This window comes from Leuresthes tenuis, unplaced genomic scaffold (genome assembly GCF_036924035.1).
Source record: "Leuresthes tenuis unplaced genomic scaffold, fLeuTen1.0.hap1 SCAF_20, whole genome shotgun sequence".
NCBI classification, from domain to species: domain Eukaryota; kingdom Metazoa; phylum Chordata; class Actinopteri; order Atheriniformes; family Atherinopsidae; genus Leuresthes; species Leuresthes tenuis.
In genome coordinates this window covers 5,509,074-5,522,702 of record NW_027325374.1, presented here as the reverse complement: position 1 = coordinate 5,522,702, position 13,629 = coordinate 5,509,074, and the positions used below count along the sequence as shown (strand labels likewise).

General features: G+C 40.3%; 1 protein-coding gene across 1 annotated transcript in view; it reads left to right on the top strand.

Annotated features, from left to right (window-relative positions):
• acsf2 (acyl-CoA synthetase family member 2) overlaps positions 1 to 13,629 on the top strand; it is a 31,592-nt gene that overhangs the window by 3,975 nt on the left and 13,988 nt on the right. Inside the window, exons 3-10 of the mRNA XM_072372816.1 lie at positions 2,532 to 2,660; positions 3,552 to 3,605; positions 6,397 to 6,515; positions 7,506 to 7,668; positions 8,275 to 8,370; positions 12,091 to 12,242; positions 13,295 to 13,386; positions 13,501 to 13,577. Of these exons, the coding sequence (XP_072228917.1) occupies positions 2,532 to 2,660; positions 3,552 to 3,605; positions 6,397 to 6,515; positions 7,506 to 7,668; positions 8,275 to 8,370; positions 12,091 to 12,242; positions 13,295 to 13,386; positions 13,501 to 13,577 (882 nt within the window). The remainder of the gene's footprint in view (positions 1 to 2,531; positions 2,661 to 3,551; positions 3,606 to 6,396; positions 6,516 to 7,505; positions 7,669 to 8,274; positions 8,371 to 12,090; positions 12,243 to 13,294; positions 13,387 to 13,500; positions 13,578 to 13,629) is intronic.

Genomic DNA, 13,629 nt, shown 5'->3' with positions numbered 1-13,629 from the left:
AAAAATAAGTACAAACCATGGAGGTAATTTGCTTTTTCAAACATGAGCGTGAGCAAAGACTTGATCTATTTTGATGCGAGGTCCCTTAATCCTCTCAGAGCTGAGGCAAGTTTTCAGAAAGCATTCTGAAAAACCCAGAAAAAAATCAACCAGCAGATCGGGAACCGAGTGGAGAGAAAGATGAAAGAGAGTCAAACCTTTTCTTCTCTTGATTGTCATGTGGGATCACTGGAAAATGGAACGGACATGCTTGGACCCCTAATGTGAACACAGCATGAGTATCGGTAAGATAATAGTATGTTTTTCATCGAGTCATGGCTGCGGGAGCAGCTCTGGCGCCTCCACTCTGCTTTGGACTGAGCAGGCTGGTGGACACTGCAGACGGAAAGTTGTTGAACTGTTTTCTGTGTGTTCAGCTGTGTTACCTGTTAAAAACACCCCAACCCACTGATTTCTACCACACCTTCAAAGAAATATTGTGACCTTTCACAGCCATAGGTGCACAGTTGTCACTGAGGAAAGTGCACTCACCTGCTTTCAGTTCTGATAACTTTCTAAACTTTTACCCAGTGACCTTTAAAATATTTAGATTCACAGAGCCATGATGATAACACAGGTTGGTATCTTTGATCACACAAAAAAAGTCCCGATAAACAGTGTTTAGCTAACTTGTGCTCTATAAAACAACCCAATTTTTTTGGGCTATTACTAAAGTAGTAAATGCAACCAGTTGTTTTATCTCCCCCAGTCTGCTACGCGTTGTTGGGGCTTGTTTAGCTTTGCCTCATTAAAGCTTACAGATAGACAAGATTCTTTCATTTCATATTGCACAATATAATTATTTTTATGGCATAATGACAAAAGGGGAAGTACAGTATATCTTCTCTGTGAGGTTAATCTGCTGATATGACAATCTTAAAGAACACTTAAGCTGATAAGAGGATTTTCTGAATGTGTTAATAGACAAACATGCAGCATCTGTGGACTAAAAAAGCTGGAAGAAAAACAAAATGTGGCTAAAGTCCCCTCGTGTGTCATACTCTTTATTACTGTTTCATATAAAATACTGAACACACTGAAATAATTTAAATGTTGAAAAATACATCCTCTTTCAGTTAAGTCCATCCTATGATCCAACGGCTTGTAGAAGCACCTTTAGCAGCAGTAAGTTGAAGTGATGGTTTTCTGTGTGACGTTATCAGTCTCTCATGGTTGTGGAGGAATCTTGGCCCACTCTTATTTCCAACGTTGCCTCAGCTCATTGAGGTTTGCAGCATTGGTTTATGCACAGCTCTCTTAAGGTCCCACCACAGCATTTCAGTCAGGCTGAGGTCTGGACTCTGACTGGACCATTGCAGCACCTTGATTCTTTTCTTTTTCACACATTCTGCTGTAGATCTGCTGCTGTGTTTGGGATCATTGTCCTGTTGATGAGCCAGTTTCAGCCCAGCTTTAGCTGTGGGACAGATGGCCTCACATTTGACTCTAGAATACTTTGGTATCCAGAGGAGTTCATGGTGGACTCAATGACTGCAAGGTGCCCAGGTCCTGTGGCTGCAGAACCATCCCAGATCATCAGCCCTCCACCACCGTGCTTGACAGCTGGTATGAGGTGTTTGTGCTGATATGCTGTGTTTGGTTTCCTCCAAACGTGCTGCTGTGCATTATGACCAAACATCTCCACTTTGCTCTGGTCTGTCCAAAGGACATTGTTCCAGAAGTCTTGTGCTTTGTTCAGATGCAGCTTTGCAAACCTAAGCTGTGCTGCCATGTTCTTTTTAGAGAGAAGAGGCTTTCTCCTGCAGCCCTTCCAAACAAGCCATACTTGTTCAGTCTTTTTCTAACTGTGCTGTCATGAACTTTGACCTTTAACATGCTAACTGAGGCCTGTTGAGTCTGAGATGTAGCTCTTGGATTTTTCACCTTGAGGTGAACTTGCTGGGACGTCCACTCCTGGGAAGGTTGACGGCTGTCCTGAATGTTTTCCACTTGTGAATAATCTTTCTCTCTGTAGAATGATTTACTCCAGATAGTTTGGAAATGTGCAGCAACAGTTGCTTCTCTAAGATCATTGTTGATGTCTTTCCTCCTTGGCATCGTGTTAACACACCTGAATGCTCTGACCAGCAATCTGACAAAACTTCTACTTTCATAGAGGTGGTCACACTTCTTAATGCCTAAGAAGTCAGTAAAGGTCTACTTAGGTTTTATTACGCATAGATTCTGCATTTTGGTTTGGTTTTTGGTAAATAAGTCATGTAAAATCTCATGTATTGTGTCCTCATACATTCCTTAAAATCTTAGAACTGACAGAGAATGTACTTTCTTTTTTACACCACTGTAGCTACTCACTAAATGTCCAAATCAGTGCAGATTCTCACAGCCTCCAGTTCAAAATGTAAAAAATAAAAACTGCACTCCTCCTCAGCTGTAATTTTGGCAGAGGAACCATCTCCGTTTCTCCATGGAATCTGAGTTTGTTTGATTATATCCTCTTCAGCTCCACTTTAAATCCATTTGTGTGTCTGCAGGTGGATCAGGCTGCAGCTGGGCTGCTGGCATTGGGACTCAAGAAAGGAGACCGACTCGGCATCTGGGGGCCAAACACTTATGAATGGATCTTGTTCCAGTTTGCAACAGCGAAAGCTGGGATTATAATGGTGAGTCAAAGAGAGGCCATTGAACTGGACACATTAATCAATCAAATTAGATGACTTTCAATGGTGACATCTCATGTCTAAAAAATGATAAATCAATCTTTCAGAATAGCTGTGTTCAGTCCTTAGATAACTGACAGCAACTCTTCTCTGAATTAGATTTATTTAATAAATCAGTTACTGTGTTTGTGTGGTGTAACTTCAGAAGTTCATCAGCATGCGGCCATGAAATTTCAATTAATTTATGTGAGACTGTGATTGATCAGAATCATATAATTCAGCGAAAATATTCAAATTGTTCATCACTTGCAGAAGTTTGAGCATCTGATAATACTGTTTTTGTTAATAAATTCGATTGTTGTTTACGCCTTTTTGTCAACATTACAGTGCCCAGCAGTTCTACAAAATGAAACCCTTTTTTAGGAGTTGAATAAAGTGAGACTGGAAGCTCCAACAGAGCATTCTGACACCATCAAGGCTCACAGAGGGGGGAAAACCTTAAGTAGTGATCCAAACACGGGTATTTATACAGCCACCAGTGGCCTGCTATGGTTTGGGAGAGCAGCAGCATAAGATAAAACACTTCAGCCAGAGCCAGATACAGAATAGAGTCTGTATTCTGTAAAAGTCACTTTCGCCTCACAGCTTTACAGAATATGACACAAATATGAATTCCAGGAGTAAACTGACTATACGTGTTTATTTTCCCTGGTAATAGACTATTTTAAATAATCTTTTGTAGGTAGAAAACAGTAAGGTCAGGACTTAAAGCCTCAGAGATGGGATGTGTTAGCAGAAAGAAAATCATCTAGGCTTTACACTAGATAAAGCAACAAAGTTAAGCCTTTAATTTCTTCATTTTAAGGAACTATGTGTTGTTTTACCATTCAACAGGTGTCTGTGAACCCGGCGTACCAGCTGCAGGAGGTGGAGTTTGCATTGCGCAAGGTGAGTCCTTTTACAGACTACTTTTAATGTAGAAGGAACACTTTGAGGCTCTCATAAACTCGACTGATTAACCATCTGTAATGGAAACAGAGGAGGGGGAGTTCAGGGGTGACTCACCTATCACTGAGGTCATTGAGGTAGTTAAACGACTCCAAGCTTACCTTGAGTTCATCAAGGTGTCGGTTGACACACCTGTGCAACATTGTGTGGAGAGAGGGGGCATTGCCTCTAGACTGGTAGAACAGGCTTTTTAAAAAGGGGAAGTACGGAGAGATTTTCAATTACGAGGTGATCACACTTCTAAGTCTCTCAGAGAAAGCCAAGTCTATGCCGGTCTGCTGGAGAGAAGAGTCCAACAGGTAGTTGAACATCGGACTCGGGGGTTTGTGTCCTGGTCTTGGAGCGCTGCAATAGCTCTTTACCCTCGTGAAGATATTAGAGGGTGCGTAGGAGTTTGCCCAACCAGTCAAGTGGTTTGTGGCTTATGACCATGCTGCTTATGGCGTCCTATGGGAGGTGCTTTGGGCTGCTTGTTACACGCCATTTGGTCCATATACAGCCGAGATCTTTGTTTGCATTGCTTACAGTAAGACTAATTTAAATCATTTTTTTTATAAAGCGCCAAATTACAACAGATGTAATCTTAAGATATGGTTCAATTCAAGATAATTATATTAAAATTCATTGTAATATAATCATAATCCAATCATATAAAATTAAATACATTTCAAATTAGTCCAATTCATACGGAGCCAATAAAAAAGAAGTAGCCACGCTAAGGAAACCAATCGATTGCATTGAAACTTCTCCTTCATCCTGAGCATGCATGAGGAGATGGTTGGAAGAAAAATCTCCCTTTTAACAGGAAGAAACCGCAGGCAGAACCAGAACCAGGACACTCCAGAACACCATACCATAATGACATTTCTGGTGCATGTTTCACCCTTCTAGTTCTGCCCCTTGACGTCATTTTGTTCATGACCTTTAAGGACAGAATCTCAAAGCGCAACCAGGGCTGGAGGTATTCCAGTCAGATTCGGATTGCATCTTTGCTGTTTGTAAATGATGGGTTCCTGTTTGAGTCATTGAGCGCAGACCTCGGTATACAGCAGGGCGGTATGATGCAGAGAAACTAGTTCATGCATTTGTTACTTCAAGATTGGACTACTGTAATTCCTTATTATTGGGCTGTCCCACATATTCTCTGAAAAGCCTCCAGCTGATCCAAAATGCTGCAGCCAGAGTTCTGATGAGAACTAACAGGAGAGATCATGTTTCTCCAGTTTTAGCTTCTCTTCATTGGCTCCCTGTTAAATTCAGAATAGAATTTAAGATTCTTCTTCTGACATATAAAGTTCTTAATGACCGAGCTCCATCATATCTTAAAGATTTAATTGTAAGATATTTTCCTAACAGAGCACTTCGCTCCCAAACTGCAGGTTTACTTGTTGTTCCCAGAGTTTCTAAAAGTAGAATGGGAGGTAGAGCCTTCAGTTATCAGGCCCCTCTCTTGTGGAATAAGCTGCCAGTAAATGTCCGGGAAGCAGACACCCTTTCCACTTTTAAGATTAGGCTTAAAACTTTTCTTTTCGATAAAGCTTACAGTTAGGGATGGCTCAGGTAATCCTGAAACATCCCATAGTTAAGCTGCTATAGGCTTAGACTGCTGGGGGACCTCATCTGTCACACCTTTCCTCACTTTGCTCTCTTTTTCCCCCTGTTTAATTTCAAAATTGATTTTATGTACATGTGACATTATTGTGGTTATTAACCTATGTTTCCCTGTTCCAACAGATATCCTTTGAATGGCGTTATGGTGTTTTTCCCCCCTCTTTTCCCTCTTTTCTGTCTTCTCAAACCCCAGCTGGTCGAGGCGGATGGCCACCCTTCCTGAGTCTGGTTCTGCCAGAGGTTTCTTCCTGTTAAAAGGGAGTCGTTCCTTTCCACAGTCGCCACAGGCACGCTCATGACGGGAGATTGGACTGAAGACACATTTCGGTGCAATCTGTTGGTTTCCTTAGCTAGGATATTAATTTTTTGAATTAGCTCTATATGAATTAATTGGATTATGATTACAATGAATTGAATTCCAATTGGCTTGAATTGGACTATATTACTTAAGTGCCTTGAGATGACAATTGTTGTAATCTGGCGCTATATAAATAAAATTGAATTGAATTGAATTGAATTGAATTGTGCAGCCAGGATGAGAATCAGCATCTGAGTGTGGGATCATGGTCATGAGTCGTAAAAGGGTGGATTGCTTACTCCAGGTTGGGAGTAATTATTAATAGTAATAGTAGTAGTTATTGCCTTAAGTGAGGTTTAAGTATCTCAGTGTTTTGTTTATGAATGGGGTCAGACACCTTACCGGTCTGCCGTGGTGAAGGCACATATTCCAACCTGTGGTCACGAGCTGTGAGTAGTGAACGAAAGGCTGTACCAAAAGATGCAAGCACCTGAAATGAACTTCCTCTAAAGGGTGTCTGGGCTCACACTTAAAGTCTGGGGCAGCAGCTAAGTCATCTGGGAGGGTCTTAGAGTAGAATCAGTCCTCCTCCACATCTGGGCATATGGTCAGGATGCTTCCAGACACCTCCCTGGGGTGGTTATTTGGACATTTCATACTGGGAGGAGTCCTCAGGGATTGCATCACCATGGTGTGCCCTCCCAGAAGAACTGGAGAGGGTGGCCTGTTATAGAGAGGTCTGGGGGTTTCTGCTTATATTGTTGCCCCGGTGACTGGATAAGCATCAGAAAATGTACGTTGTACCTACTTGTCTTTTCACAGGTCGGCTGTAAAACTGTCGTGTGCCCAGCGCAGTTTAAGACTCAGAAGTATTGCGACATGTTGAGGCAGATCTGTCCAGAAATCGAGTCATCCACTCTGGGAGATATCAAGAGCGCCAGGTAGAGTTGCTGGTGTTTTCCTTTCACTGCCACTGGTCTCAGCTGTAAAATCTCTCCTTCCCCCACCCAAGGTTCTCATAATTGCTAACCTAGAAGAACACAAACTGTTAAGGGGTGCAGATGATTAATTGATACCATCATGAATAATAGCTAATTGTTATTTTTTGATAAAATCAGAAACTGATGTTGGAATGTGAGGCTAACAAAGAAATTTCACCTGCTCTGAAATGTGTAAATTCTGCATGTTTGAGGTACGGAGCAATGCAAAGCACGTGTGTAAATGTAAAATTGACAAGATTATAAAACTCTTGACAGTTTTTGGGGACAGGGGAGCTTCAAAGGCTTTTTCTCTGGTTGCATTTGCACTGTATATAAGACAAGAAGTTGTCTGAATAAGTTATTTTGTGAGGGCTCCTAATCAGGAGCTCAAATAAGACCCTATTAAATGAGTTCTATGAACTCCTATCAGCTGGAATTCCTGTATTATAGATCCAAAAAAAGAAGTGTACGAACTATGATAAGGTTCCTTCGGTCCAAGAAGACCTTTTGCTTCCTTGCTTGGTGTCCATTTTGTCCGTTATCCTTCAGTAAAGCACATAAAGATGTTCTTTTTATGCACACAGTAGGTTGCATATGTTGGTGCCAGTGTGCATGGACCAAACAAGAACGGAATGTGCTTGCTGGTAAATGCTAAATATCTCAAGGCACAGGTGTAAAAATCTGCCTTGTGGATTTTTCTGTCAGGAAACGCCTTTTAGCACAAACATGTCTGTTTCTTAGATGTGTTTATTTGTAGTTAGTAGCCTAAACGTAACCAACACTGACATAACTCTAAAGCTAATAATCCAAAAATAAAAATAGCAAATAAATAAGTCTAAATAACAAGCTAAATGAAAATAAATAAAAAACTTTCTGAAATCTTAGTGCTAAAATTCTCCCACAGATTACGAACTTTGACCCAAATCTGTGCTTATTTGTTCCCTCTATCAGACTGCCAGACCTCCGCTCAGTGATCGTTCTGGACAGTCGACAACCAGGAATGTTTCACTTTGAGGACATGATGCAGGCTGGCAGCAGCCAGTATGTGCAGCAGCTGCAGGATCTGCAGAGGAAGATCTCCTTTGATGACCCCATAAACATTCAGTTCACCTCGGTAATTGCTGTGCGATTCCTGCTGATGTAGGATCTGCTGATGTTGAAATATTTACTTTTATTTCATATTCTTTAAACTTTGTTGCACCTTTAACCAGTGCATCTGAAAAGGCTGTTCTAGTTCGTTTTATTGCTATATTTATTATATTTACTTAAGCAAACTATATAAATTGTGTTTCGATATTTATTTATTTTTTTACATTAAACAACATAATTAAAATAATTTTTGAAACCCAAATAACAATAATAGCTTTATTCTTATGGCACCTTTCATGAGATGATTAAGCTCAAAGTGTGTTACAGAAGAAATTAAGAACATCATAACGGAAGTGTTTGTTAAAATATAAAAAACATTAAATTATTACCGTTAATATAAAAATAAAAGTCCAATCAAAATGGGCCATTGAAGTTTTTGGCACATATGTTTCCATGTAAGGCCACGTAATAGGATGTAATGAACAGCTTCTTTATCACACAGTGTAATTCTTTCTGTTTATTTCTGTAGTATTAGATCACTGTCTGTCTGATGGACTCTATGACTTACATTATCAAACCATTTTATAATCTTAGAAACCCAATAACTTGTAAATAAAATATCTGTTATCAGGGTACGACTGGGGCTCCAAAGGGTGCCACCCTGAGCCATCACAACATCGTCAACAATGCCTACTTCGTTGGAAGAAGAGTGGGATTCCACTGGAGGGTGAGCCTGAACCATATATCCATCCATCCATGCATCCATTTTCTATACCCGCTTAATCCAACTGTAGGGTTGCGGGGTGGTTGGAGCCTATCGGGGTACACCCTGGACAGGTTGCCAGTCCATCACAGGTGTTAAAAGATGAGTATGGCGAGATTTACAGTTTATATTGTCAGCTACTCCCATGAAAAATATAAAAACCTATAACTTACAGGTGTGTATCAAAGCCTTAAAGGGTACACCCAAAAACTTACCAGGGTTTAGATTGTTTTTTAATCCACATCAGAAGCTTTTTACTTCAGCCGTCCATGTTAGAAATCAAAGAACTAAACCACTGTGGGATCGGTCAGCCATGCAAAGTATAAAATGTTGTGGTTACAGTTCAGGAACTTCATTTAGTGTTGATGTAACACGTCAGAGTGGGGAAAAATGTGATTTCAGTGGTTTTTCTGCTGCAGGGTTTTTGGTAGACGAGCTCATTTGGCTGTTTCTAAAGCTGCTGATCTCACAGACTTTCACCACCACAGGAATTTACTCAAATTGGTTAAAACCAAAAAATATCCAGTGAGGATTGATGGAAACATGCCGGGCTGATAAGGGTACCTAACCAGATAAAGCTTAGAAAATGGCTGCAGTAACTCAGAAAACAACTCTGTGCTCAGAAGAAGGATCTCAGAATGAAGAGAGCACATCGAGCATAAATCAGATTTCATCTAAGAACAGAAACCAGAGACTTCAGTGGGTTCAGCCTTGACAAAACTGGACAACTCTAATACCCTCTATTAAAGGATTAAATGAGCCTTCGCCATAGTAACCATCATCTCTAAAGCAGTCATTTTTTACTATTTGCCTCAAAGAATTCCAAACTTAAGTTTTTCGACCCTGAATTAGTTCAGTTTTGAACTGGTATTTGCTGGGAGTTTGAAGCTGGACCAACTGGTTCAAACTGGTTTGTACACATCTAATTTTTCATGGCTTAACAGTTGGAATCATTTCATACCAACTTCATTTCATATTAGTAATATCTGTTCATACTTTTACAAGTATGTAGGGTCACAGTGTCTGATATTAACACTTAACTTTGCTCAATTGTGTTTGTTTTCTTGTTTAATTTAAGAGTTTATTTTTACAATGGCGATATCCCGTGAGCATTAACAAATATCACATTATCTGGTCTCATTTCCTCTTTGGACAGGATGGCAACATGGGCATTATACTGAGTTAATGTCTTTGTTTAGTCAGTTGAACCTGAAATCAATTCTCTCTCGTGCTTTATTTACCCACGAATGTGGCTATATGGACTCAGTTGGTCGTGTAATCTCTGTATTGTTCTCCTCCATCACAGACATTCAAGGAGATGAGGAGTTGAAGAAATCTGGGTATATCAGATGAATAGGTCGAAGCTCATTGGAGCATTTTCACATGAACAATATGTCTTTGTTTTCTTTCTTGTGAATTGGAAAAGACTCCCACCTTCAGGTGGATTGGATTTTAAAGAGAGGATCAGGTTGACCTGACAGGACCAGGTTTTGTTTACTTGGCTTATTGTAACAACACAAGTTTGCTTTTTTTCTTCAAAATTGGCACAAAGGTCAACTTAGATGTGAGAATTTGACGGTAAACAGTCCAGGACGCTGTGACCACACAAAAAATGTTTTGGCCCAAAGCACCAGTGCTTGTGGTGTTACATAATCCAACTTTCTTTATGTGATGTGACTACAGGTGGGCACTCGTAGCTGATGGTCAAAAAAGCTAAAAGGTCGAATGTTTATATGGACAAATATTTCTTCAGTGTGAATGAAATCATTCTGTTTAGTGATTCAAACTTTAAGTATTTACGTGAACACTAAATAAAGAGAGATGAGTACTGCAAAGCATTTAATCAGAATGGTGGGACTGACTGCTTATCAGCAGAAATTATAACCAAATAAGAAAAATAACTTTCTTTAGTTCCTATTTAGAAAACATATAGCTCTTTTTCTTCTTTTTAAAAACTTGAACAGAAAGAACACATTTATTCCAGTCAGATTAATAATTATAATTATAATTATTTAACATTCAGTTTACCAAAGAGGTTAACCCAACCTCTCTCTCTCTCTCTTTCTCTCTCTCTCTCTCTCTCTCTCTCTCTTTCGAAATTGTGGTCTGATTCTGGATTGATTTCGGCATCTATATTCTGATTGGACTCTGTAGCCGCTTCTCGTTTACTTATTTACTGCCTTCAAGACATAAAAACCTGGATGACAATTAACACACTCAACAGAAATAAGACAGAGCTCTTGGCTGTGGCCTCCAAGGCGTTGCTCCAGACAATCCAGACTCTTTTAATGTGTCATTCTAAGATGGTGGAATGAGCTACCGAGCGCTACAAGAACAAGGGCGTCCCGGTCTATCTTCAAGAAACTCTTAAAGACCCAGCTCTTCAGAGAGCATCTCCTACCCTGTACTTCCCTCTATGCCTGCACTCTATTTCTACCTGATGAGTGGTTTTCCTTCTATATTGTTAGCTTTGATGTTAGCTGTGATGTTATATTCTCATTTGTAAGTCGCTTTGGATAAAAGCGTTTGCTAAATGCAGAAACAGAAAAGTTGGGAGACCTCCTGCTACATGTGGACAGCTGTTCCATCTCGCCATCTCATGAAATCCCCAACTTCCACTCACATCACCAAGTCCACCTTTTTTCACCTTAAAAACAATTCACGACTCCACCCCTCAGTCTCTGACTCTGTGGCAGAGACACTCATCCACGCCTTCATCACCTCCCGTCTGGACTAGTTCTGTTCGGGGTTCCCAGCAAAGCCCTGGACCGGCTCAAGTATGTGCAAAACTCCTCACACACACCCGGTCCTGGTAGCACATCACCCCCACCCTTATCCACCTCCACTGGCTCCCGGTCAAGTTCCGCATCCACTACAAACTCCTCCTTCTCACCTTCAGATCCCTTCACGCCCTTTGCTCCCAGTACCTGTCTGACCTTCTCCATCAACACACCTCATCCCGGACCCTGCGCTCCTCTGACACAGGTTTCTTCATCGGGGACGGCGCCTTCAGTGTGGCGGCCCCCACCCTCTGAAACTCCGTCCAGTTATCCGTCACGCCCCAACTCATGACGCTGTTAAATGTCCCCCGAAAACTCACCTTTTCACTGTGGCCTATAAATAATTAGCTGTTCATTCAACACTTGTAAAGAAACCTTGGGTTCCTTGAAAGGTACTCAATAAATTCAAGTTTTTATCATTATTATTATTATTATTATTTATATACAGTTAGGACAAAAGGTTTCTTCAACACAGCCTGAACCCTCTGAGACAAGCTTTAGACAAGCTTTCTGTCATTTCTTTAAGGAGTCTTCAGGAATAGTTCTCCAGGTTCTTGAAGGACATCCCAAAGCTCTTCTTTGGAAACACATTTCTTTGAAAGTGGTCGAGTACAAGGACTGGACTGAAAATGAGTGGAAAAAGCAGCCAAAATCCAAAGGAAAACTTTCACAAAGACCTTAAGAAAGCCTGGAGAACTATTGCTGAAGACCACTTCAAAATATTTGAAGAAAGTCTGGCTGCTTGGAAGCAAAATATAAAGAAATGAGAGGTGGATCAAGAATTTTACACATTCAATATATTCCTACACATCAAAGTGGCAATACAATTGTCTCTCTGTACATACTGATCCGCTTTGTAATCATATAAATATTTTTATCTGATGAATTTGCTTTTTTGCTGCAGCCTCACACTCGTGTCTGTCTGCCGGTACCTCTGTACCACTGCTTCGGCTCTGTGGGTGGTGGAATCTGTATGGCTGTGAATGGCATTTCCCTGGTCTTTCCCTCTGCTGGATACAATGGAAAGGCCAACCTCGCAGCCATGGAGAGCGAGAGGTAACATCAGAAACCATCGGGTTGTGGTAAAGATATCTGTTCAGGCTGTAATCACTGCTAATTCTGGTGCAGTAATGTAACTTTGGGCACCGCAATACGGCACACTTCCTTAGGATTAAAAGCTTTTGTTTGCTGGGAGCTTGAAACTGTGCAAACCAGTTTTCTCTCATATTTCCACAGCTCAAAAGTTAGTGACTGCTTGGATGTAAACTGTAAGCGTCACACAAAATGTTCCACAAATGCAATCCTTCAAGATTTGATTTGATGTACATCAGTAAGATGATGTCCTGAAAACCATGCATTGGACAAAGGAGAGTGTTGTCTCATGCTTTATGCTTCAGGAGTCAGAGACAGAGCCTCTGATCAGATAATCACCTTTCCAGAAAAAGAGCTTAGGAAAAGACGATAGGAGGTCATTTTTTGACTCCTTGACCGGACCTTTGGCCTGACGGCAGTCTTCGGATGTTGCATGGGCTTCATTGTTCTAACTGGCTTCATTTTCTGCACCTGTCAGAAAATGCATGTCTTTATGCTGAGAGCTCCTTCTGCTTTAAGAATGATGCAAAGACTCAACACTGGCTGGATATTTAAAAATAAACCAAGTTCTTTTTTCTTTTTTATGTTGTGACCCACCGAGCCGGGTTGTAACATTTTTAGTTATCTCTCCCTTGTTTTTTTAACATGCTAATAGTCCAATTTAACCTAAGATTGAACCTTCTTAAACAGAGAAATACTGCAGTTAGAAATGATAGAGGGAAATGTTGTAAATAAAGTCTAAATTTTAACCTACAGACATCACTAAAAACACCCCCAGTTGATCACTTGGATTAATAAAATTACTTTTGAATGTTTTGTAATTAAGTGTTTAAATGTGTAAGTATGGATAATGTGATGAAATGTGTGTAGTAAAATACAACAAAACACACAAATTTCTGAGTAAAGGCAATTCAAAATAGCCTGGAAAGAAAGTTTATTCTATTTTTTAGGTTAGATATTTTTCAGTGAAGGTTTTTATTTTAATTTTTACATTTTCTTTTACCTTTCCCTCCCAGGTGCACCTTCATCTACGGCACTCCCACCATGTATATCGACATGATGAGCCAGCCGGACTTTGCTAAATATGACTTGTCATCAGTGGAAGCAGGTAAGGAAGAGAGGAATTAGAACTGAGTATATAAAAGAATTTATGTCCTTCCTTTTTTTCTTCTCTCTGTTATTCTGCTAATTTGTTTTGTTTGTCTTTATTTCTGACATGCAGGCATTATGGCTGGTTCACCGTGTCCTTCAGAGCTTGTGAAGAAGGTTGTGTCTGTAATGGGCATCAAAGGAATAACAGTGAGTAGCTACTGTGCTAACAGTGAATTTTCTCAATTCAATCATATTAATA